Source organism: Mesoplodon bidens, assembly GCF_964165515.1.
Source record: "Mesoplodon bidens genome assembly, chromosome: 14".
Lineage (NCBI taxonomy): Eukaryota > Metazoa > Chordata > Mammalia > Artiodactyla > Ziphiidae > Mesoplodon > Mesoplodon bidens.
The window spans coordinates 47,585,663-47,613,540 of record NC_138170.1 but is presented as its reverse complement, the minus strand read 5'-3'; the positions used below and the strand labels follow the sequence as shown (position 1 = coordinate 47,613,540).

General features: G+C 39.0%; 1 protein-coding gene across 32 annotated transcripts in view; it reads right to left on the bottom strand.

Moving 5' to 3' along the window:
• NRXN1 (neurexin 1) overlaps nucleotides 1–27,878 on the bottom strand; it is a gene marked incomplete at both ends in the record, with an annotated part of 1,149,966 nt that overhangs the window by 555,391 nt on the left and 566,697 nt on the right. For 22 of the 32 annotated variants that reach the window (XM_081253714.1, XM_081253723.1, XM_081253730.1 and 19 more), the window contains 2 exons: nucleotides 1,450–1,569; nucleotides 7,372–7,545. In XM_081253714.1, coding sequence (XP_081109840.1) covers nucleotides 1,450–1,569; nucleotides 7,372–7,545 — 294 coding nt within the window. Of the gene's footprint in view, nucleotides 1–1,449; nucleotides 1,570–2,506; nucleotides 2,534–7,371; nucleotides 7,546–27,878 lie in introns of all 32 variants that reach the window. The other 10 variants (XM_081253733.1, XM_081253747.1, XM_081253711.1 and 7 more) reach the window with 1 other exon arrangement.

The following is a 27,878-nucleotide window of genomic DNA, read 5'->3' as shown; positions in this document are numbered from 1 at the left end:
TTCTTGTAATTCTTGTAAAGGAAGAGCTCACTGGTAGCATGGAGACTAAATATTTCTCCTTCTGTGGTGGTGTGATCTTTACATGTCTCTTCCAAGTACTATTCACTTTGTATTAGTTGCTTGTTCTTCCTATATTCAATATTTTGGATAGGAAACCTGAAGATAGCTAGGAAATTGTACTATATTGCTAGGCTGCAACAACTCAGTTCAATAACATGTTCTGGTTTGACCCCATCTTCAACCTTATGATACACATATCTACTGACATGAACAGAGTCTCAAATAGATAAAGGTCAAAATGAACAAGCTCTAGTCTTTCTTTAAATCCATGCTCAATCTCTGCCTTTGCCTGGAAGCCCAAACCTTCTTCAGTCATCTCATCTGCTATCCCACCGTCCTAGAGCTTTTTCTTCAATGTTGTAGCATTTACAACATAAGCATAGACTATATTTTACAACCAGAAGGCTCTGTCAGATATATCTTCTCAAGAGAGTGGAACGCAAAGTTTTGTAGGAAACCCTTGTATTATCATTTTGATGAAGTGTTGTAAAGCAGTATCTATTTGAAAGTTAAGAAACAGAACTTCATCCCACATACCAGTTAATATGGTCTCAAAATCCACACTGCTATCACATAAATTAGGCACTCACAAATATTCCATAATATAATGTGAATGTCGTGTTTCTTTGTCATGCTTATTTTTTTAATGTAATTTTATTTATTTTTTCGATGTGGACCATTTTTAAAGTCTTTATTGAATTTGTTCAATATTGCTTCTGTTTTGTTTTGTTTGTTTGTTTTTTTGGCCACAAGGCATGTGGGATCTTAGCCCCCTGACCCATACCCCCTGCACTGGAAGGAGAAGTCTTAATCACTGCATCACCAGGGATGTCCCCTGTCATGCTTATATTGTGAGACTAAAGGGGAAAAAACACAAACACAAACATAAGGGAGAGTAGCTGAAGGACCAAGTTTAAACATACTGTTTTTTAATGTAAAAGGCAGTATGGGCTTGAAAAGATGTAGAGAGAGAAACATAATGAACCTGTCAATTCACTAAAATTCCAGCCCTCAATATATAATCTTATGAAATGAAATATTACTTAATAGAAAGCAACATGAAGCCTCTTTCAAAAACTAGGGGATGGGTGTCACATACAGGAAATGAAAAAAATATTTTCGACAAGGTGACCATTAGCAATTTAAAAAATTCCAACAAAGAGTTGAAGACCAAAGAATCACCATCATCAAAGATTTTGGCTAATGGCATCCTTGATTGACACTTTAGTATTTCAAACATGTCCTTTCTGTGGAACCAAATGCTCCTCCTGGTTATGACAGTTTAACTTATTCATGGATAATATAAAGACTCCCAGCTTTAGACCCGGGATGTCAAACAGTAATTGGAAGCAACGATGAGCATCAGTCTACACTCAGAGGGGAACTTACGGTCATTGCAGAGTGGCCCGCTGAAGGAGGTCATGCTACAGTCACAGCTGAAGCCGTCCCACTGCTGCAAACACACGCCTTGGTTGGAACATGAGTCCTCCTGGCAGGTTGTGCTGGGCCCTGAAAACAATCCAAAAGCAACTTGGGTTCTTTAAAAAAATCTAAAAGTGTTTCACACGTGAGCTAGGTCACATTTAGTAGTTGCCAACACCTCAAAATACATGACCAAACTAGTTTGGAAAGTTCTAGTTCACACACCTGAATTAGGAACAGAGAAGCTGTAATATAAAGGTTTCTCAAGTTTCAAATACAGGACAAAATACATTATAATAGTAAACTAGACCAGCAAATAGTAAAAGCAAGCACATAGCTTCTCGTATGATCATGGTAGCAGGTGATCTCATTCCATCATCAATAATTCTCTCTCACTGTTTGGATTTTAGAAGAACGCATGGATCTCCTTAACTTCGGACCAATGGGTAGAGACACCATGAGAGATGGAAATTATGACTTCATGAAACTGAGATACAGATTAGCAAAAAAAAACAAAAAACAAAACAAAAAAACACTGAAGAGTTATACAAAAACGTCCTATAAGTTTCTAGAAGTTTTCCTGCACAAACTATGAATAAAGTTATGATTGCTGGGTGTTTTGGATAGGTATGTTGGCAAGTATCAATCCACATGCTTTAACAATTTCATGCAATTAAACATAAAACTAAAAACTCTGTATAAATGACATGCCCCCATGTAACAGACAAGTAAAAAGAACACTAGTCTATTTCTAAAGAATCATAACTAGAACACTGAAAAACAAAGAACTAAAAAAAGGATGATCAAAGCACTAAAGGTAATCACTATACAAACATATTCAAGACTGAAAGCCTTTATGCAAACTATGCTACAAAATGAGGTTTCTTGGACAACATTCAAGAAGGGGGAAAATGAAAACTTCACCAAATAACAGTTACTGCAAAAATGTAAAAAATGTTATTTTTAGGTTTCCACTGTGTATTACGGGGTTTCAGTCTTGTTTTATACACACAGGGCTATCTACCTTGCAAGTCAGCTTTCATCAATGCAACTTTGTCAGCAAAATTAAAAAAAAAAAGCAAAATATATTAAATGTTAGTAAGCAATACTGAAATGGGGCAAACATAGAAGAACATTCAGATTCAAAAAAGCATGCTGCTGTAAAGGGGGAGAGAAATGCTATGTAGAGCAAACAAATTAATAATTAACAGCCATAAATCTTAAGAGAAGCCAAAACTAAGAAAGCGATAATTGATTAGAATTTCACTATACATGTATTTATATAATGGTTAACTGAGCCGATGACACAAAGTGACTGCATTGCTTAGTTGAAGCATGCAGCCCCATTTGTCACGTGCAGATACAGTGTAGACGATGGTCATTAGAAGACCAATCATCCCTTTCTATTTTTTTCCCTCTAGGTCTTTTATCTTGCTATTGTAGTTAAGGCTTAAAACTGTAATGCCAGCCATTCTCTGTCAACAGTTGGACCTTACAGTGACACCAAACTATCAAAATGTATACACCATTTGGTAGATGAAAGAAAAAGTAAAGGATGGAAGAAACAAATTGCAATATAATTCCCCATAAAGAAACTTCCTTTACAAGATTGCAACGTGGAGTATTTATCTTTGCTTTTACCAGACTGGGTATAGATTTCTTACAGATCTCAGAGTTACATCTATATTTTCTCTTCCTCTATAACTGTCTTCAACACTTAAATACTGCCCTGTGAATACTTATTACAGTAGAACCTCACTAATAAGGGTTATCTTAGGGAAGGGTGGGAAGGGAACACCATCTACCTCAATACCTTTAGAATATAAACTGAAGATATTTTCTAGTAAACACAATCTTAGGTTTTATGAAAATACAAAAATAGACACCAGACTAATTAGATGCTATTAACACTGAGAGCCTTTGAGGTAACTGCTCTAGTGAATACATGAGAATTATCTGTAATTAGATTTTGTACAAATTGATGTTTCTATAAGCATCAATTTTAAATATCCTCCTTATAACCATATTTTTATTATAAATTTCTTAGTCACGGTATTCTTCATAAGAAGTTATTGAATGTAGCCTAAACATTCAATATGAATTTTTACAAATTCAGAAATCATAGTACTGTAACTACTAATTATATAATAATAATAATAGTAATAATAATAATCAGTATAGTAATAATAACAAAAATAATAGTCGTTTTTAATAATAATAAAAATCTCCCAGGCCTGGGAGACCTGAATGGATGTAATAGTTTTTCTCACCTATTGCATCAAAAAACTAAGAGCCACTAAATTGCTCAGTTTTTGTTTTTCTTCCAATCTGTGAGAGGTAAGTGGTCCAATGACCTTTATTCCATGGCATTAAAGACTGAAAATAATTAATATTTGTTTAAAAAGAAAAAACTCAAAGCAATATTCCTTAGCACAGTCCTTCCTCTGGTACAAGCCCAGCCTGGGTCAGGGGCTGTGTTATCAAAGGACACTATTCCCCTGACTTGCCCAGCAGAAGGAAAGAGCAGGAGCAAGAACTGATGAGGAGCCATGTTTTTGTTTTTCTTTTTGCAAAAATTGTCAGAAATACAATTGCAAAATAATGCTTAACTCTAAAAATGGTAAAATTGAAATTCTAAAAAATAACCTGCCTGCCCATGTTGTAGAGCAGCCACCCAGAGTGGCTGCCAAGCCTTTATGTGAGCATAAAGACATGCTTTATTATGTTTTCCATTATCACAACAGTCTTTATATATTCAGGTATTACAAGTGAATGCATGCCTATGCCTGACAAGTCACATTTTTTAAAGTACTCACCTTCTTGAAAAATATTTAAACAGTGACAGTCATTTGCACAAGACAAAACCCTGAATTTATTTTTCTTTTTAGTTATATAATATCCTTTTTATTTTGTCACTGAATAAAATTGGGAGCAAGCCACAAGGATATTTGTATTAAGTGGTTAAAAATAAGGATATGTTTGAAAAGGAAAGGAAAGTGAAGGTAAAACTACAATGTCTGGAAACCAAAGAAACAATAGAGGAAAGTGCTTAGATGCCTGGGATTTCAAGTAAGGCAAAATTGGGTTCAAAGCTTCCATCATCCACTTACGTGCTGTGTGACCTTAGGAAGGTCACCTTACACCTCTAAGGCTCAATTTACTCTTCTAAAAAAAAAAAACAAAACAGTAATACCTAATTGATAGAGTTTGGGGAAATGAAATTGCATATGTAAACTTACTGCTACCAGTGCTTAATCGATGGTAGCTTTAATAGTGAAGTATTTCTGTAGCTTATAATGCAATTCCAGTGTTGAATGTTATGAGTCTATGCAAGTGCCTAAATTAAAAATTGTTTCACTGACTTCATGTATGGAAGTTATCTTGACTCAGTATTGAGCTTAACTGAGCTTGATTATTGGTGTATCGCCAGTCTCTATTTTCTCTTAAGTAAGCAGGTCAACGCTTTTCCAGGTAGTAATTTTCAAAGTCTGGTGTCAGACCAAAAGCATCAGCATCATTTAGGAACTTGCTAGAAATGTAAATTCTAGAGCCCCATCCTAGACCTACTGAATCAGAAACCTTGGGGTGGTGTCAAGTAACATGGGTTTTAACAATTCTCCAGGTGATTCCAATACTTGCTCAAGTTGAGAAACATTAATGTAAAGGGAAAAGGACAAGGTAAGTTCCCTCTGCTAGCTAATGTGTTGTGTAAATAAAATCAGCTATTACTCACTGAAATAAGTTAGAAATGAAAGGCAGCAAGTGATTATTGAGAGAAGGCCAATGACTTTTTACATGAAAGAACATTAGAGATTTGTGGGTCTTGGGTAGAAATGGTGGAAAATCTTGACAAGATATCATTTAGTGATGTCAAATTTAAACTATTTCTATTAATATGGAAGTTAAGTGATTCCAATGTGGTTTGAGCTCAAAATCCCATGAGAACAATCTTTAGAGAAATAATTTATTGAGTATCTAGAAGTTTACCACCAATCCTAAAAATATGTGTATCTCATCAATTACACCTCTGACAGGTACATCTGAGATTATTCCTAGGAACCACAGAGGACAGAAATAATCATAAATTAAAAATTGTTAACCTTGACGTTGGAATGAAAAAATCAGGGAAGTGTCAAGGCAGAAAGGCAGGAGCATGGCAACATTCTAAAAATAAAGGAAAAGGGAGTAAAAAAGGGTGAGAATTATTAAAGCTCAGATATTAAAGCAAACTAGATAAGGTAAGGAAGGAGCCAATGTCATAATCTACTGAATGATTTCGGATGTTCAAACCACAGTTTAAAATTACCCAAGAAGATGTACAATCACCTCAACCAAATTGCTTATTAGATTATGATGGAAAATAACACCAAATTTTATTTCTGTAAATACACTTTCTCAGTACATTTCTTATTAGTTTTCCCTTCCACTCACCCACTCACATTATGTGCCAGCGGTGGGAGGTCATGTGTGTGGGTTTGGTTTTCTATCTTGTGAGTGTTTAGCTGTGAACGTGTCTGTCTGCTCCCACCATTTCTTATAGGTGAGAATTTATGGAGCAACTTGTAGAAAGGCCTATTTTTGAAAAATGTTTTCAGAAGATTTTGTAGTACCTTTAAAAAAAAAACATATATTCTCACTTATTAGATCACCTCCAAGAATCAAAGTTATGTCCCACATTTTTGTCTCCATCCACTAGAGAGAATTTATTCACTTAACAATTTTGTTTCCTTTGCTAAATTGGTAAAAGCAGAAAACACAGTTTCCCTTTGTTTTACAAAAGGGCATTTATACCAAAATTTGAAACAAAGTAAATAAATACATCAAAACATTAAAAATGAACTCAACAAAGATTTCCATTAAATAATCTTATCCTCTGGCGTGATTAAAACACAATTTGAATTCCACCTGATTTTTCAGGGAAATACATGTTACAGAGAGAAAAAAATGTATTTCCAAATAAAAAATTTATATGTACTTAGGTAATTGCTAAATCTAATAGCATTATTTTGGCTGAGAAGACATGATTCATAATCTCCTGGGAGACAGGAATTCACATCTTTCTTTGCTTTCCCCGTATGAAATTTTCTTATGAATCTAAAATTTTCAAAATGGCCCAAACTGTATTCAACATTAAAAGAAAAGCAGCAACACATTCACAGCTACAAAATTCAGGATAATGTGATTAAATTGCATTTATGGAGGGAGAATTGGCTCAAATAACCTGAGGTGTTGAAGTGAAAATTATCTAAAATGAAAGTAGCAATCAAAAAGTACTCCTACAGATCTTAGTCTGATAGAGAACACAAAAGTACAGAAAGATACTTGAGAACATTTCTGAAGTATGGAATATTAGCTTTGGGTAATAGAAGAAACCAATTTTTGCTAAAACAAACTGATAATATATGGGAGACACTCTTGCTGCCAGGTAGAAACAAACCAAACCGTAATTTGAGAATGGGTATCTGAATGTTATTCTCTTGTTGTATCCTACTGAATGTAGATTTCAAAAAGCAGGCTCAAGTTGATTAACATTTGCTGGAGTAAATATGTTTTTCTAGTCCAAGTGGAGTATCTATTTAATGCTATAAAGAAAGCATTGCAGAAGTGATTAGCACACTAATTAGGTGAACTATAGAATGCAAAGAAGCAGAAAATAACAAGATGCACAGCTCCCATTTTATATCAGGCATCAGTCTAGGTTTGCAAACAGTCCAGAAAATTTAAGATTTATGGGATGAAAAGTTGAAAACATGAATAAGGACTTTTAAGCCGTAACTGGGGGTATGGCCAATTGTCAGAAATGAAAATTTTGCCTGCCAGAGAATTTTGCTGTTCTCATTTATAGGTGGAATTAGAATTATTTTGAGTGTGATAACAAAGATCTAGTACCTTCACAGCCTCTCTCAATCTGTCCATTGCAGAAAAGAGCATCTGAGATGAGGTCTGGAAGCCGTCCATTTAGATCAACTGATGCCAGGCAGCCTTGGAAGCCCTCCTTGGCATGGACGAGTTTCGGCAAGGATTTATATGTTTCCTTGGCCACTCCTCCTATATACAAGTCACCTGTGGGAAGACAAAAATTTTGGTCACAAAAGTAACTTAACATTGACTTTAAACAACAGTAGAACACACGCACACAAAATAGAGAGGTTTATTTTTCATTAAATTAATTTTAAAAAGTAAATTTATGACTAGATATTTTCTTAAAAGTACAAAACAATACAGGTGTTTGAATAATACATCAGCACCAGAAGAAATTTCTAGAAGCTATTTCCACAGAGAACTTAAATGAGTTCGATACAGTGTGGCAAAATGGAAGGAACATGGACCATGAAGTGGTCCCTGAATTATTGGGTTGGCCAAAAAGTTTGTTCACGTTTTTCCATAAGATGTTATGGAAGAACCCAAAAGAACTTTTTGGCCAACCCAATAAAATCCAAGTCAAGTTATTTACCGACTCTATGGCTTTGAGCATTTTTTTTTTTTTTTTTTTTTTTTTTTTTAGTTTCTCTGATCATTAGTAACCTCATTTCTAAAATGGGAACAATAAAGCCTGTTCCATAGGGTTGTGTGAGAATTAAATGAGATAAAATAATGGAAAGAATCTATCAGAATGAAAATATGTAGTAGATGTTAGCAGGTGTTATTATTATCAAATCTACATTCTGCTTAGAGAGTTCTAGGCCTTTCTGTTAACTAGAAGCTCAATAAATTCTAAATGTCTAATGTCTAAAATTGCCTTTTCTAGTATGCTTGAACCTATTAATCTTGCTTGCACCTAATTTATTCACTAAGTCACTCCCATAGTAGACTATATATACCTGAATATTCCATCCCTTTTCAAGTATTTCATTTTTTAGGTAAAGGCATACCACTTTGAATTCTTTATGCTGTTCTGGGATCTATTGACAAGTTACCAATTAATTTTTCCCAATTTTATTACAGTTTCTAGTGGGACACTTTGCTCTGCTTGTCATCTTCATATCTCTAGGTTGAAGATTTTCCAACTTTATGGACTACTACTTAAAAAAAGAGATTGCAATCCAAGCTTGATTCTGTTTCTTTTCTATTAAAGATTATTCATCATATCTGTATAGCACTGAGTAGATGTAATTAACTGACTCTAGTAAACAATCAATGCAGAACGTAAGGAGGGTGACCCCAAATTTCCATAATATACTACTCCTGTTTACAAGTCCTAGTAACATATTCTATTTAGCTACTTACTTCTCTGACTTTGCACTGTCATTTGGATTTTCTCTCTCACATTAACCATTTTATTTAACTTTCATGTTACCTGATACCTTCTCCCACTGTAACACAAAACTCCTATATTCCTAATGTTCTCTGGGCCCCTTTGTATTGTTTTCATGGGACTTGGGAGGAAGGAGAACTGATACACATGCTGATGCTCACACTGTTTGTTAAGTCATGAGTAATAAAGTGCTTGGTGTCTGACCCAGAAAGCTTGTGTCTTCCGCCACCATCCGTAAAACAGTAATAGGCTAACCTGGTAAGTAGGGTAAAAATCAAGCAACACACAGAACACTCCTGATTGTACTGATGAGAAAACTGAGCTTGCTTCAAGTCATTTAGCCATAAAAAACTGAGAACTGGGCTTCCCTGGTGGCGCAGTGGTTGAGAGTCCGCCTGCCGATGCAGGGGACACGGGTTCATGCCCCGGTCAGGGAGGATCTGACATGCCGCGGAGCGGCTGGGCCCGTGAGCCATGGCCGCTGGGCCTGCGCGTCCGGAGCCTGTGCTCCGCAACGGGACAGGCCACAACAGTGAGAGGCCCGCGTACAGCAAAAAACAAAACAAAACAAAACAAAAATAAACTGAGAACTTAGGTCCCTGACCTACTAACTAAAGCTCTAAGTATTACACTAGGATGCCACTGATCCTGCATAATTTGTACTGAAGGTACTGGATATGCTTACTTCCCTCACCTCTTAAATAATAGGAAACATCTAGGTCCTTGCCCCTACAGTGAGACATAGTCACCACCCGCCTCTGCAGGAGACCCTCCAACACTAGCAGGGTCACCCACCTTGTATGTGAGTCAAACCCTGGAAACCGACTGGACGAGGGGAAGATGGCGGAAGAGTAAGACGCGATCACCTTCCTCCCCACAGATACACCAGAAATACATCTACACGTGACACAACTCCTACAGAACACCTACTGAACGCTGGCAGAAGACCTCAGACCCCCCAAAAGGCAAGAAACTCCCCACGTACCTGGATAGGGCAAAAGAAAAAAGAAAAAACAGACAAAATAATAGGGACAGGACCTGCACCAGTGGGAGGGAGCCGTGAAGGAGGAAAGGTTTCCACACACTAGGAAGCCCCTTCGCGGGCGGAGACTGCGGGTGGCGGAGAGGGAAAGCTTCGGAGCCGCGGAGGAGAGCGCAGCAACAGGGGTGCGGAGGGCAAAGCGGAGAGATTCCCGCACAGAGGATCGGTGACGACCGGCACTCACCAGGCCGAGAGGCTTGTCTGCTCACCGGCCGGGGCGGGCGGGGTGGGAGCTGAGGCTCGGGCTTCGGTAGGAGCGCAGGGAGAGGAAGCCTGCAGGGGGTTAGTGCGCCATGGCTGGCTGGGAGGGAGTCCGGGAAAAAGTCTGGACCTGCCGAAGAGGCAGGAGACTTTTTCTTCCCTCTTTGTTTCCTGGTGCTCGAGGAGAGGGGATTAAGAGCGCTGCTTAAAGGAGCTCCAGAGACGGGCGCGAGCCGCGCCTAAAAGTGCGGACCCCAGAGACGGGCATGAGACGCTAAGGCTGCTGCTGCCGCCACTAAGATGCCTGTGTGCGAGCACAAATCACTATCCACACCTCCCTTCTGGGAGCCTGTGTAGCCCGCCACTGCCAGGGTCCCGGGATCCAGGAACAACTTCCCCAGGAGAACGCACGGCGTGCCTCAGGCTGGTGCAACGTCACGCGGCGCGCCTCAGGCTGGTGCAACGTCACGCGGCGCGCCTCAGGCTGGTGCAACGTCACGCGGCGTGCCTCAGGCTGGTGCAACGTCACGCGGCGCGCCTCAGGCTGGTGCAACGTCATGCCGGCCTCTGCCGCCGCAGGCTCGCCCCGCCTTCCGTACGCCTCCCTTCCCTCCGGCCTGAGTGAGCCAGAGTCCCCGAAGTAGCTGCTCCTTTAACCCCGTCCTGTCTGAGCTGAGCGAAGAACAGATGCCCTCAGGCGACCTACACGCAGAGGTGGGGCCAAATCCAAAGCTGAGTCCCGGGAGCTGTGAGAACAAAGAAGAGAAAGGGAAATCTCTCCCAGGAGCCTCAGAAGCAGCGGATTAAAGCTCCACAATCAACTTGATGTACCCTGCATCTGTGGAATAGACAACGAACCATCCCAAAATGAGGAGGTGGACTTTGAGAGCAAGATTTATGATTTTCTCCTCTTTTCCTCTTTTTGTGAGTGTGTATGCTTCTGTGTGAGGGTTTTTTTTTTTTTTTTTTTCTGTGTGAGATTTTGTCTGTATAGCTTTGCTTCCATCATTTGTCCTAGGGTCCTATCCGTCCGTTTTTTTTTTTCCTTAAAAAATTTTTTTTCTTAATAATTATTTATTTTAATAACTATTTTATTTTATCTTACTTTACTTTATTTTACTTTATCTTTTTTCCTTCCTCCCTCCCTCCCTCCCTCTCTCTCTCTCTCTCTCTCTTTCTTTCTTTCTACTTTTTCTCCCTTTTATTCTGAGCCGTGTGGATGAAAGGCTCTTGGTGCTGCAGCCAGGCATCAGAGCTGTGCCTCTGAGGTGGGAGAGCCAACTTCAGGACATTGGTCCACAAGAGACCTCCCAGCTCCACATAATATCAACCGGCAAAAATCTCCCAGAGATCTCCATCTCAACACCAGCACCCAGCTTCACTCAACGACCAGCAAGCTACAGTGCTGGACACCCTATGCCAAACAACTAGCAAGACAGGAACACAACACTACCCATTAGCAGAGAGGCTGCCTAAAATCATAATAAGTCCACAGATACCCCAAAACACATCACCAGATGTGGACCTACCCACCAGAAAGACAAGATCCAGCCTCATCCACCAGAACACAGGCACTAGTCCCCTCCACCAGGAAGCCTACACAACCCACTGAACCAACTTTAGCCACTGGGGACAGACACCAAAAATAACGGGAACTACGAACCTGCAGCCTGCAAAAAGGAGACCCCAAACACAGTAAGATAAGCAAAATGAGAAGACAGAAAAACACACAGCAGATGAAGGAGCAAGATAAAAACCCACCAGACCTAACGAATGAAGAGGAAATAGGCAGTCTACCTGAAAAAGAATTCAGAATAATGATAGTAAAGATGATCCAAAATCTTGGAAATAGAATAGACAAAATGCAAGAAACATTTAACAAGGACCTAGAAGAACTAAAGATGAAACAAGCAATGATGAACAACACAATAAATGAAATTAAAAATACTCTAGAAGGGATCAATAGCAGAATAACTGAGGCAGAAGAACAGATAAGTGACCTGGAAGATAAAATAGTGGAAATAACTACTGCAGAGCAGAATAAAGAAAAAAGAATGAAAAAGAACTGAGGACAGTCTCAGAGACCTCTGGGACAACATTAAACGCACCAACATTAGAATTATAGGGGTTCCAGAAGAAGAAGAGAAAAAGAAAGGGACTGAGAAAATATTTGAAGAGATTACAGTTGAAAACTTCCCTAATATGGGAAAGGAAATAGTTAATCAAGTCCAGGAGGCACAGAGAGTCCCACACAGAATAAATCCAAGGAGAAACATGCCAAGACGCATATTAATCAAACTGTCAAAAATTAAATACAAAGAAAGCATATTAAAAGCAGCAAGGGAAAAACAACAAATAACACACAAGGGAATCCCCATAAGGTTAACAGCTGATATTTCAGCAGAAACTCTGCAAGCCAGAAGGGACTGGCAGGACATATTTAAAGTGATGAAGGAGAAAAACCTGCAACCAAGATTACTCTACCCAGTAAGGATCATTCAGATTTGATGGAGAAATTAAAACGTTTACAGACAAGCAAAAGCTGAGAGAGTTCAGCACCACCAAACCAGCTTTACAACAAATGCTAAAGGAACTTCTCTAGGCAAGAAACACAAGAGAAGGAAAAGACCTACAATAACGAACCCAAAACAATTAAGAAAATGGGAATAGGAACATACATATCGATAATTACCTTAAATGTAAATGGACTAAATGCTCCCAATAAAAGACACAGATTGGCTGAATGGATACAAAAACAAGACCCATATATATGCTGTCTACAAGAGACCCACTTCAGACCTAGAGACACATACAGACTGAAAGTAAGGGGATGGAAAAAGATATTCCATGCAAATGGAAACCAAAAGAAAGCTGGAGTAGCAAGTCTCATATCAGACAAAATAGACTTTAAAATAAAGACTATTAGAAGAGACAAAGAAGGACACTACATAATGATCAAGGGATCAATCCAAGAAGAAGATATAATAATTGTAAATATTTATGCACCCAACATAGGAGCACCTCAATACAAAAGGCAAATACTAACAGCCATAAAAGGGGAAATCGACAGTAACACATTCATAGTAGGGGACTTTAACACCCCACTTTCACCAATGGACACATCATCCAAAATGAAAATAAATAAGGAAACACAAGCTTTAAATGATACATTAAACACGATGGACTTAATTGATATTTATAGGACATTCCATCCAAAAAGAACAGAATACACATTTTTCTCAAGTGCTCATGGAACATTCTCCAGGATAGGTCATATCTTGGGTCACAAATCTAGCCTTGGTAAATTTAAGAAAATTGAAATTGTATCAAGTATCTTTTCCGACCACAATGCTATGAGACTAGATGTCAATTACAGGAAAAGATCTGTAAAAAATACAAAAACATGGAGGCTAAACAATACACTACTTAATAACGAAGTGATCACTGAAGAAATCAAAGAGGAAATTAAAAAAATACCTAGAAACAAATGACAATGGAGACACAATGACCCAAAACCTATGGGATGCAGCAAAAGCAGTTCTAAGAGGGAAGTTAGAGCAATACAATCCTACCTTAAGAAATAGGAAACATCTCGAATAAACAACCTAACCTTACACCTAAAGCAATTGGAGAAAGAAGAACAAAAAAACTCCGTTAGCAGAAGGAAAGAAATCATAAAAATCAGATCAGAAATAAATGAAAAAGAAGTGAAGGAAACAATAGCAAAGATCAATAAAACTAAAAGCTGGTTCTTTGAGAAGATAAACAAAATTGATAAACCATTAGCCAGACTCATCAAGAAAAAAAGGGAGAAGACTCAAATCAATACAATTAGAAATGAAAAAGGAGAAGTAACAACTGACACTGCAGAAATACAAAGGATCATGAGAGATTACTACAAGCAACTCTACGCCAATAAAATGGACAACCTGGAAGAAATGGACAAATTCTTAGAAATGCACAACCTGCCAAGACTGAATCAGGAAGAACTAGAAAATATGAACAGACCAATCACAAGCACTGAAATTGAAACTGTGATTTAAAATCTTCCAACAAACAAAAGCCCAGGACCAGGTGGCTTCACAGGTGAATTCTATCAAACATTTAGAGAAGAGCTAACACCTATCCTTCTCAAGGATAGTGTTCCTCTCGGGAGGAACACTCCCGAACTCATTCTACGAGGCCACCATCACCTTGATACCAAAACCAGACAAGGATGTCACAAAGAAAGAAAACTACAGGCCAATATCACTGATGAATATAGATGCAAAAATCCTCAACAAAATACTAGCAAACAGAATCCAACAGCACATTAAAAGGATCATACACCATGATCAAGTGGGGTTTATTCCAGGAATGCAAGGATTCTTCAATCAATGTGACACACCATATTAAGAAATTGAAGGAGAAAAACCATATGATCATCTCAATAGATGCAGAAAAAGCTTTTGAAAAAATTCAACACCCATTTATGATAAAAAAAACCCCAGAAAGTAGGCATAGAGGGAACTTTCCTCAACATAATAAAGGCCATATATGACAAACGCACAGCCAACATCATCCTCAATGGTGAAAAACTGAAAGCATTTCCACTAAGATCAGGAACAAGACAAGGTTGCCCACTCTCACCACTCTTATTCAACAGAGTTTTGGAAGTTTTAGCCACAGCAATCAGAGAAGAAAAGGAAATAAAAGGAATCCAAATTGGAAAAGAAGAAGTAAAGATGTCACTGTTTGCAGATGACATGATACTATACATAGAGAATCCTAAAGGTGCTACCAGAAAACTACTAGAGCTAATCGATGAATTTGGTAAAGTAGCAGGATACAAAATTAATGCACAGAAATCTCTGGCATTCCTGTACACTAATGATGAAAAATCTGAAAGTGAAATCAAGAAAACACTCCCATTTACCACTGCAACAAAAAGAATAAAATTTCTAGGAATAAACCTACCTAAGGAGACAAAAGACCTGTATGCAGAAAATTATAAGACACTGATGAAAGAAATTAAAGATGATACAAACTGATGGAGAGATATACCATGTTCTTGGATTGGAAGAATCAACATTGTGAAAATGACTCTACTACCCAAAGCAATCTACAGATTCAATGCAATCCCTATCAAACTACCACTGGCATTTTTCACAGAACTAGAACAAAAAAATTCAAAACTTGTATGGAAACACAAAAGACCCTGAATAGCCAAAGCAATCTTGAGAACGAAAAACGGAGCTGGAGGAATCAGGCTCCCTGACTTCAGACTATACTCCAAAGCTACAGTAATCAAGACAGTATGGTACTGGCACAAAAACAGAAAGATAGATCAATGGAACAGGATAGAAAGCCCAGATGTAAACCCACGCACATATGGTCACCTTGTCTTTGATAAAGGAGGCAGGAATGTACAGTGGAGAAAGGACAGCCTGTTCAATAAGTGGTGCTGGGAAAACTGGACAGGTACATGTAAAAGTATGAGATTAGATCACTCCTTAACACCATACACAAAAATAAGCTCAAAATGGAGTAAAGACCTAAATGTAAGGCCAGAAACTATCAAACTCTTAGAGGAAAACATAGGCAGAACACTCTATGACATAAATCACAGCAAGATCCTTTTTGACCCACCTCATAGAGAAATGGAAATAAAAATAAACAAATGGGACCTAATGAAACTTCAAAGCTTTTGCACAGCAAAGGAAACCATAAACAAGACCAAAAGACAACCCTCAGAATGGGAGAAAATATTTGCAAATGAAGCAACTGACAAAGGATTAATCTCCAAAATTTATAAGCAGCTCCTGCAGCTCAATAACCAAAAAAACAAACAACCCAATCCAAAAATGGGCAGAAGACCTAAATAGACATTTCTCCAAAGAAGACATACAGACTGCCAACAAACACATGAAAGAATGCTCAACATCATTAATCAATAGAGAAATGCAAATCAAAACTACAGTGAGATATCATCTCACACCAGTCAGAATGGCCATCTTAAAAAAATCTAGAAACAATAAATGCTGGAGAGGGTGTGGAGAAAAGGGAACCCTCTTGCACTGATGGTGGGAATGTGTATTGGTACAGCCACTATGGAGAACGGTATGGAGGTTCCTTAAAAAACTACAAATAGAACTACCATATGACCCAGTGATCCCACTATTGGGCATATACCCTGAGAAAAGCATAATTCAGAAAGAGTCATGTACCAAAATATTCATTGCAGCTCTATTTACAATAGCCCAGAGATGGAAACAACCTAAGTGTCCATCATCGGATGAATGGATAAAGAAGATGTGGCACATATATACAATGGAATATTACTCAGCCATAAAAAGAAATGAAATTGAGATATTTGTAATGAGGTGGATAGACCTAGAGTCTGTCATACAGAGTGAAGTAAGTCATAAACAGAAAGACAAATACCATATGCTAACATATATATATATGGAATTTAAGAAAAAAAAATGTCATGAAGAACCTAGGAGTAAGACAGGAATAAAGACACAGACCTACTAGAGAATGGACTTGAGGATATGGGGAGGGGGAAGGGTAAGCTGGGACAAAGTGAGAGAGTGGCACGGACATATATACACTACCAAACGTAAAATAGATAGCTAGTGGGAAGCAGCCGCATAGCACAGGGAGATCAGCTCGGTGCTTTGTGACCACCTAGAGGGGTGGGATAGGGAGGGTGGGAGGGAGGGAGACACAAGAGGGAAGAGATATGGGAACATATGTATATGTATAACTGATTCATTTTGTTATAAAGCAGAAACTAACACAGAATTGTAAAGCAATTATACTCCAATAAAGGTGTAAAAAAAAAAAGGAAACATCTATTGACTATTAACCGTCATTCTTAATATTAAAGGAAAGCATGTTTTTGATCTGAAATACGATACTAGTTTTGAAACATTTGATTTTTCCCTTCCATATTTCCTTTCTCTCCTTAGTCTTTTCTCTCAGTTAAATTTCAAGTGATTGTGTTTTATTTGCCTCAGAGACCAAAGATACAAAGTTATCTTTATGTATTTGATCCTTAAAATTCAAGACTCTTAGAGGAGTGAAATAGACAGAATATACAGGCAATTACATGAGAAGAGTAAAGCTTTCCTGCCCCTCATGTGGGCAAGCAGGAGAGAAAGTTGGAGGAGAAGAAGTTTGAATATAGTCATTGCCCAATAGAGGACATAGTGATCTGACTTGAGGCCTGAGCCCTGGTGGATGCCAAAACCTCATGTAGGTTGAGGAAATTAATACTGATCTGTGTGCATTTCCTCAAGAGAACCCAGAGGCAGCAGTAATATCCTTGAGAAGAAAGAGATGGATAGTTGATTCAGACATGCTGGGAGCTTTCTTAGCCTGACAGAACTTTTCACATCCCCTTGTTGTGTGGCAGCAATGGAACAATTCCCAGAGTGGAACAGGAGCAAGCAGAAAAAGGCTGGCCTGAGGAGGTCATGCACACAAGAAAGAAGATGCTGGGTAGCAATTCAGTGGGCACCTAAGAAATTAATCTAGAATATTTGAGACCAACTCCTGTTCAATCTCTCTACCTCCCCAGATACTGGTACAATGGAAGTCCCCCACCCCCAAATCATCTAGACATAATCCCAAGGAAATAAGGGAACTGAAATTGCCTGAGATTACATTTTCACTAACTCAAAGAATCACAGCTCAAAACAGAAACCAAGGTGAGTTATAGAAAAACAGAGAAAGTGACCTTTCTTGCTCATCTGAGATTGTGGGCTGAACTTTATGCTATTACATATCAAATATCAATGCAAGGAAGTGCTCCCTACATTCATTTGCTGAGCTAACTTTGTTAGGAAATTTCAGCTTTCCTCTGGGCCTAATGAATGTAGTATTAGAGAACAGTGGGAGTTGAATGAAGAATTCTTGTCACTGCTTCAGGTTTTTCAGATGTAGAACTTAGTACTCAAAATTATGTATGGGATGCTATATATTTGACAACATATCTTCCTCTTTCTGATTGTAACCTCCTGGAGGATAGAGATTGTGTCTTTGTCTTAGATTCTCCCACAGTGCCTAGTACTGGGCTACAAGCACAGTGGGCAATCAATAAATATTGTCAGTCAACTGATGGATTGAAGTCACAGTAGATAAGAATCAGAAAAGAAAGAAGAATGGTAAGGCAACACATAGGGAGAGAGCTAATCCTAAAATGCACTTACTTCCTTTCCTCACTTCCTGCTACTTCCTATATTTTTTCCTATCAGCACACTTACCTGCCCAAATAAGTTTTTAAAGCTTATTGAGGAGAAGTAGTAATCTTTCCCTTGTGTTGTTAAAGAGCAGAAAATATTGATTCAAGCCGTGCAGGATTTAAGCCTCAGACGTACCAAGGTGGATGAGTTTGGCTTTACAAGCAGGGGACTCATTCTCATTTTCATTACTGAAGCTGCACTTAGCACCACAACTTAATACCGTCTTTATAAACTCTTCATATAGCAGAGAGTGGTCTTAAGTCTCCCACAGGATTGCCACAGGAAGAGAACAAAGGAAACCTTTAAGTGGCCTGAGCCCTGTGTAACATTAGCACTTCATCAATGATGCACCTTTTCCTTTTCATCCTTGGGGTGATGGAAGGAAAATGACCCATTAGCATTAATGGGATCTTGCAGGCAAAATTCTGTGCATGGCAAGGAAGCTAGGCTTTTTAATGACCCAGTGTATGAACGAGAGCCAGGATGGACATCCAGTAAGAGTCAGTTTCCTATGGACTTGAAGACATGCTGTTACCCTTCCTTCAAGCTATGAGTGGTTGATTTTTATTCATATTATTTAAGTAGGCCATGTATGCAACTGACAAGGAAATGATGGAGCTGTGGCAGAAGAAGGTGCAAAGAACATGTACAGAGCCAGATAATCTCAAACATTTGGGGAGTGGGCTTTTAAAAAAAAATCAAGAAACCCTTATCTTTGTCACTAGTGTGGAGTGTGTGTGTGTGTGTGTGTGTGTGTGTCTGTGTGTGTGTAACGGCCCCCCTCTCAAGAATGTCATCTGTGGAATGATCTGAGATGATATCACAAGTATCCGTTTCCCAGTAGTTGGGCAGCAATGAGTAGGGAATAGCGCACAAGCTTCTTAGTTATACTTGGCTACAAACACCTGGTTCTGATTGACATTTACTGATTGCCTCAGTGTAGGCACATTAAGTTACATAACTTCAAGAGTCAGATTCCTCATCTGTGAAATGGGTTAATAATGCCTACTCTGGGCTTCCCTGGTGGCGCAGTGGTTGAGAGTCCGCCTGCCGATGCAGGGGACACGGGTTCGTGCCCTGGTGCGGGAAGATCCCACATGCCGTGGAGCGGCTGGGCCCGTGAGCCATGGCCGCTGAGCCTGTTCGTCGTCCGGAGCCTGTGCTCCGCAACGGGAGAGGCCACAACAGTGAGAGGCCCGCGTACCACAAAAAAAAAAAAAAAAAAAAAAAAAAAAAAAAAAAAAAAAGCCTACTCTGTAAGGCTGTGAGAATTACAGAGAATGCATGTAAGAATTGGGCACAGCGTGTGCTCAGCACATGATTGCTACTGGTGTGGCAGTGTTGGTGTGTGTGATAAGGACTATCCATCAACAGTGTGCCTCATTCTATGTTGACTGCACTGAGAGATACAGAAGAATGAGAAGTACAGGTTGTCCCCGTGTTTCTAGTACAATTAGAGTGTCAATATGTCAAATGTACAAGTCTTATTTTCTTTGCCTTAGTTTAGACGCATTTGTGTACTTGAAGTGTGCCCTGCACTATACAACAAGCAGCTTGAGAGCTTTGACATACTCAGTTTGAATCCCAGCAGCATTGAACCTGGTAACATAAATGCAACAATCGCTTGATAAATATCTTCTATTTTGATCTAAACAGACTGAGACACAAGAATTCTGTGAAGCCCAAGGAACAGGTTGTAAGGTTCAGGCTAAATGCACCTTATAAAATCAGAGAAATAAAAGGATTTTATGGACATCAATTGAAGTATCATGAACGAGTTTAGACCAAAAGAAAGTATAGGATACATTACTTTGTAATGACATAAATGAAGGTGCCAAACATGGGGAACAGCACAAATGTACCAAGAAGACAAAACTAATACAGCATTCAAAAAAGAGCACAAAAGGCCAGAATGGGCTGGAAAAGAAGAATTTTCAAAGGGGCCATGGTAAATAATGTTGGATAAAAAAAGTCAAAGGAAAGCCTTGAGTAACATGATAGAATTTGTGACTAATGTTTTTTTTGTGTTTGTTTGTTTTTAAAGGCAATGAGAAGTCCAAAAATAAAAGCCATGCAGGCTAGGAGATGAGGGAATTTGAAAGAGTAATAATTTGGAGAGAAGAGATGAAACTGCATTTAACATTAAACATGTGTAATTTGAGTAGGAGTGTCCTACAGGGATGATATGAACTGGGGGCTTAGGGATGCTGGGGCTGGAAGGCCTGGCTTGGGAGCCATCAACCAAAAGCAGAAAAATGAAGTGGTGTAGGAGGTTTTCTCTTCTCTTAAAAAAGGGAGCATGAGGCAGTTAGAGCAAGGACTCTTAGCTCTACAGCAGCAGAATGCCAGCGTCAAGGTATAATTAGTTCTTTGACTCAGCTTTGCTGTTTATTCATATGTATTTTTTAGTGCCTCTTAAACATCTCAGTTTCATTTTAATTAAAAAGAGCATACATAAAATGGACAACTGCTTTGTAGATTTGGATAGCTAAAACTCTAGGGAAACTTAAGGAGGCTCCCACAATCTCTTATAAGTGGCATTTGAAAAAAAAAAAAAAAAAAAGCTGGAGCAATACACACTGTCTTACTTTCCTACTGGCCAGACTGGAGAAAGTACAATTCTGGAGGCTTTGATGAGAGGATTTGACTTTGGACAGCAGATTGGGAGACTACGCTAACTTTCCTCTCAATTCTTGTTGTGACTGGCTAGTAGAAAAAGTCCAATCAGGCTGGGCTAGTTTCTCAGAGTTATTCTGCAGGAAAATGCCCTTCCTTACATCAGAGAACAATCAAACTCTGCCCCCACCTCGATTTGTATCTTTATCTTTAATTTTAATCTTTTGTCACACATCCACAAATGAACATCGGCAGGTTAGATCTTGACCATATAAGTTAATGCAGGCTTTCTCTGGGAGACAAATTAAATGTAAACATCTTTTTATAACAGGTGTGCCCTGTTAGAAGAAAAATCATCTCTAGTCCCTGGAGAACAAGTACAAACTTATTTACTTCATGTTTTTTCTCAGTAGAAAGCCAACATTACTATTTCCTGTGATTGCTTAAACAAATGATGTTAAATTACTAGAAGCAAAAGCATGGGAAATCGTTAATATTTCTCTAACACATTTGAACCTAAGAGTAGATAAATGAATACTTTCATAACAATGAACAGTTTGGATTGAACAACAAACACTATCCGAAACCACATCTAAGTTCAGGGCACACCAAATAGTCATTACTGAAGTCAAAGTTGGCAATTCAAGTGGATGTTTTGCTCAGAAACACTACATCTGTGTCCTTCATAGATCTCTATGAAAAATCAAGTTAATTTTAGAAATACAGTGGTCATCAGTTTGATTTATTAGATATTGTTTAAATTCTCTATACCTTAGTGTTCCTTGGTGCATAAAGGGTTTAATCCTAGAATAACCTGTTTTTACTTCTAGGAAATACCTGTAAATCCTTATCTTTAGGCCTATCCTGGTTTTCTAAGTTCAGCCTAAAAACAAACCATCATCTTTCTCCCCCTCCCCACACTGGGAAATTACTTCTAGACTTCCCTGTTTTATAGCAATCACATTTCTAGTCTCCTTATTACCCATACTGAAATTAATTTCAATATCATTTTTTAACTCCATTCTATTTCTTATATCTTACATTCAAATTATTGCTGAGAACTTTGATGTGGATGACTCAACTTGGCCAATACTTCTGACATCTGTGCCTCCATTTTCCTTTCCTTTTCCAGTTCTTATCTTCCTTTCCCCACGTACACCTTTTATGCAGGAACCCATTACCTGGTGTCCCTGCCTCTATCCATCCTCCTCATTAATACCATATCCATCGTCCCCATACTGTGTTCTGATTTCTTTAATACCTCCCGCTGGTTTCTAAATAAAGTGTGAGGCTTAGGATGGTCACAATTTTGAGATATCCTCCCTCAGTAACTTTTTCTAAACTTTGAACAATGTCTCCCCAACAATTTTTGCCAGGGAGAGAATTAGGCTAACATCAATCCTCTACCTATATTTTAATCTTTAGTCAAACTGTATCTTTCACCATTTCTCCAATACTGCACATTCATGCTGTTCCATCACTCTTTACAGTACATTACTTCCATCATGAGTGTCTTTCCCCTTCCAATGTTCCATTTCAAAGCCTGATGCAATTTCGGGGCCTCAACTCAAATTCTACCTTGTTAATGTGTTTTCTCAGTCATAGGCAACTATGATCTTTGAATCCCCGTAACATTTTGAGCCTCTTTTCTGACAATTACCATTTCCTTCCGAGTTCTCTGTGTGGATATCTTGCCTTCCCATTATTTTATAAATTCCTTGAAGAAAGCATCATAAGCGAAGCATCTTTTTAGTCTCATTTTTACTTAGCACTCACTAATTATTTGTTGACTCATTAAATGAATGGATGAATTAGCAGTTTTCATTCAGTAAATAATCATTTGAACAATAAGGACATAATGAAGGTTCCCTGGTTCCCTCCACCTGAGAAATAATGAATGAAGTTAATTGTGGGGAATTTTTCTTCTACTGACCCCTTTCTTGAAGCCACCCAGCTCATTAAGAGGGTTCAATGCAGTGACATTTTTTTCCATTCTGACAGAGTAATTCAGGAACAATTTTAACCAACATGTGTTGAATTCATTTGCAGAGAGAGGCAGACAAAGATAGAGGTACAGAAATAGTTTAGGGTATCAATGTGTGGTGATGAGAACCTATTCATGAGTCTCTTCAGCAGTTAAAATAAATGCCAAAATCTTTGTGGGAAATTACATTTCCGCCTATCCTGTACCTCTACCTCATTCTATCTCTGGCCATTCTGTCATTCTCTGTGTTGCCCCATATACAAATATGACCTTCTGTGTTGCCCCATATACAAATGACCTAACTCATGCAGCCTCCCTAGGCACACTCCCCACTATGGACACATTACACTATTTCTCCAGATGCTTCTACTTTGTTACACTGTTATCATTACAGAGAGGTGGGCATTTATTGTTTGTGGTCGTAGAACAGAGCCAAGCTAACTGCGTGGACCCCTGATGCTTTGCCCTGGTACATCTGTTAATCCCTATGTGCACTTCCTGTGGGTTTGCAGATGTCTCTCTCCATCTAGCCTGTGGACTGCCACTCCAGGATTCCTGGGGTTAGATTCCCTCTGGTTTCCTGCTTCTCTCTCTCAGGTCCTTGCCAGCCACAGGTATCCCTGATCCCATAGCAGGCTCCCATATCCAACAGTTTGTATATTGTTTTCACTACAAAGGCATTGAATTCACAAAAATCACTGAGACAACTGAATTTAAATGTACAGAGCCCGGACCGAGTGAGAGAGAGCCTCATCACTGCTTTGAGTCCTTCATGATCAGTGTAAGCTTTGCCATGGTCAAACCCAGAAAAGACAGCTCTGACTTTATCATTATAACAATAACTGACATTGGTGTAGTGCCCTAAACTTTACTGAGCACTTGCACATAGGTATTGTCATTTGGTTCTCACCCCATGAGCTACAGAAAGAATAAAGGTTATCATGGACACGTGTCCCAGACAAAGACACTATGGTTCAGTGCTACAACACCAGAAAAATGGCAGGGTCCGATTCCAAGCCCAGGTCTCCTGAATCTATGATAATTTTCACTTAATCTGCACTAGTTTACACACTGTATAATCCAGGTGGTGAGTGGCCAATTTGTACAGCTCCACTGCTACAAAATAAAGGAATGTTTTGGAGTAACTTGGCCAGCGGAGAAAAGTAATGGTAATAAATGTTCACAGAGTCCGAGCCAAATAACACAGATTCCCAGGACAATGCGGGACACATCTGCATGCTCACTGAGTAATCTCATGAAAATAAAGCCATTTGCTTCTATAGTCATAAATGTTAGGTATCTAAATTCCAGTGAGTGGGTAGAACTCTTATGACTTCCAAATTTGATTTTTAGGTATGGAAGCCACTTTTTAGTTGTCTCCCACAGAGAGATAAGTAAGACACCTGCATTCATCTGTAACCCAGCCTAATACCTGTGTGTGAACAGGTGGGCGGGCACCAAGAAAACCGGAGTTCAGACCTTAATGTTTCCCTGTAGTAAGGCTTTAAGAGTTAATATTGACATTATAGTTATGGACAGGACAGAAAATGCTTTCAACATTCTGAAATTTCTGTTTCTAGCTGATATTTTTGAAATAAAATTGCCCAAAGAAGGAGAATTTTTGAAAAGTATGATTGTAAAACTGAAGACAGATGTTGTGTGTTTGGCCAACAGACTGTAAGGCAAAGCTGGTGGGAAATAATAAAGTGAAATTGCTATGGAGGGGTGTGTGGTAATCCATCTTCTTTTTAACCATGCCAGGTCAGTGACACTGTGGCAGTTGGGATGTGAGTTCGGGCATATCACTTCATGCCAAGCTAACTTTGTCTCATGCTTGGTAAATTTACCTTTTGGTAAAAACAGGGTTCAAATATTTTCATTACTTTTCCATTTTCCCCACCCAAGTGACAACCAGTTTAGATACCGTAGACATACTTTAGCAGCATCCATCCTGTCACCATTTCATGTTTTGTTTTCCACTCTCTGGGTGTTGTTCTCTGGGGCTGCATACAGTCTGTAGAGCTTCCCTATCTCACAAATACTGTTCCACCTGACACGTGCACAGCACCTCAGTTTGAATGGTGTTTTGCCATCTCTCGTTCCATTTGATTCTCATACCAACTCTTCACAATAGGTAGGAAGTTGTTATTATCCCTACCTGACAGGTGAGCAAATTACCCTTCGGGAAAGGTAAGTGACCTGCCCAAGGTAATGCAATCAGTCCCAGGAGAATAACACTGGCACCCCAGCCTCCAGTTCCAGGTGACCTCTTTTCCCACTGTACTACACTGCCTCCTAGTTTAACTAAAAACCTTTTCAGTGACAGGAATAGAATGGGTAGAGGCGTTTAGAAATGGCTGTTCTGTAAATTAATAGAGACTTATAACTAGGGGTCCTGTAAGAGGACCTATTCAAACCTGTTATCTTTCCTGAAATTTTGAGGAGCTCAGTATAACAACTTGGCTTTCTTTTTCAAAATAACTTTTCTTATTTCAAAGAAATTTTCTTTTCCTATTTCAAAATAAATGTACATTTATTTTGGGTGGGGAAGATCTAGTGGTGTACAGAGTAAGTATAAAAGAACAGCTCTTCTCCATCATAATGGCCTGTTTAATCCAGGTCAAAAACGTCACCTGCTCTCCACTTACATATACAGAAGAAAAGAGGGGAAAGCCACCAGGGTTTTCTGGAGAGCTTGAAAGGACAAAGTGATACAAAGTGCCCAAAAACCTTTACAGACATTGCCAAAAAGCTTCTAAAATATGATGAGCTTCAGAGAGTCACATAAAACTCTTATATTTTTCTTAAGTGCCTGAACTCTTCTGTATTTTTTTCAAAGAACAAATTGCTTCTGTGCTTAAAGGATGGAAGAGTCTCAATCAGGTCATCAAATCCCACTGGAATAGTATATAAAATTCCCTAGGGCATGTCTCCAAATACTTTGTTCTTCCAATACTTAAATTATTCTTAAGGAGAAATGCAAATAGTTAACAGCAATAATCAAAAAGTGGGTCAAGAAGGTGTGGGGAACTTTCCCTAAAGGCTAGGAAAATGGAGGGCTTTAACAGTTGAACGGACTAGCAAATAACCTACTGGAACAAGCTGAGGATGGATTGATAGGCCAATCTCCAATCATCCAACCAAGTACTATATTTGCCTGGGCCTGCTTTAAGCATCTACAAATACAAATGTTCTATAGAATACATATTAAGGACACACAGCAATTAAAATTGTTGGCTGTTGTGTTTGACGAAGACTTTAGGGGCTAAGGAAACAGAACCAATATATAGGTTATATACAAGGCATATGGATGGGAAGAGCAAGTGGAAAGTGAAAGGAGAAACACCCAGTTATTTTGTAATTACCAGAAGTGACATTTGCAGCATTATACAGGTAGTAATGTAGAAATTTGAAGAACTATGTTTTATACAAAGGAGGAAATAATTTCTTTTATTACATGACATTTTCCCCTAAAATTAATATAAGTACTATCTTTCACTCTAGATATCCAGAAGGAATCCCTTCTAATACGTTGGGAAATATATATAGTAGTATTTAAATATTTCTATGGACCTGGGTTCAAATTCTATTTCTGGGCAATTCACTTAGTCTTAAGTCTCCATTTTCTCATCTGTAATATGGAAGCACTAATGTCTCACTCATCTAATTGCTGTAAAGATTTAAGAGATCATACTTGTAAAATACAGCATCAAAATTGAGGTTCTGACTGAAGTGCCAACATGATAGATATATGATAATGTGAGTCTGAGGCAGATACTGAGATGCAAAATTTACAAAGGAGATGATAAAATACTGGTTCTCAGTCCTTGAAACCCTCAGTTATATCAAGAACGTCATCATCATCAAAGGGGCCCAATGGGCTTCCCTGGTGGTGCAGTGGTTGAGAGTCCGCCTGCCGATGCAGGGGACGTGGGTTCGTGCCCCTGGTCCAGGAAGATCCCACATGCCACAGAACGACTGGACCCGTGAGCCATGGCCGCTGAGCCTACGCGTTCGGAGCCTGTGCTCCGCAACGGGAGAGGCCACAACAGTGAGAGGCCCACGTACCACAAAAAAAAAAAAAAAAAAAAGGGGTCCAAAACTGGAAAGAAAGATGCCCAAGAATATTTTCTGAGGTAAGTCCTACGGTGGGATAAATTTGCACTCCTGCCCGATAAACGGGGACTACATTCTACCCCCAAGCCTAGTGGGAAGGCTCTCAGGTCTCCTGGAGAACTTGTTTTATGTTTCTTGAGGTTGAGGGATACAGAATTGCTGGGTTATAGATACAGTACATTAGTACAGGACCTGAAAGAAGTCTTTTTACAGTCCCTGAACTGCAAAGTGAAACCAGCGGTGGGAGATCCAAACAGTGTTTGTGTTGAGGGGGAGCAGGGTGGGGAGTTGGGGGGTGGAGGTGGGGACAGAACCCAGTACAACGTGGCTACTAATGCTAATAACCAACCTCTAAGAAACCTGGGAATGCCAGCTGGGCTGTCCTGTGCCAGGGCAGTTATGGGCAAGTGGCCTAAATATTGCCGAACCCTGTCCTACCCAGGTGGGCCTTACAAGTCCACCCTCCTTATAAACAGTTGAGCTTTAAAGAATACACTGGTTGAGCTTGTGCACAGTTGTGAGAATTAAATGAGATCTTATGAGTAGAATATTTATAAGAGTGCATGGGATGTGATCAGCCCTCAGAAACGGTTAAAGTAATTATTATTACCGTTTGATTTTATTATCATTACTGTTTAGGTGAGATGTTTAACCTTCCTAAGCCTCACCTTAGCTTCATCATCTGTAACGTGGGGCTAAGTACAGCAACCTCACCAGTTAGCCACAAAAAACAAGGGGATAATATATGTAAATCTCTTAGCTACTGCTTAGTGAAAAGCGGATGATGATGAAGATGATATGATGGACCTTGCCTAAGGACACCCAGAAATAAATGGTAGAAACGCTATTTCACCCAAGTCTGTCTGACCCCAAGCCTGAAACTTAATTATAATGCTACATGGCTTCTTGCATTATCCTTAAGAAAAACCACAATAATTAATTGCAAAGGCCAAG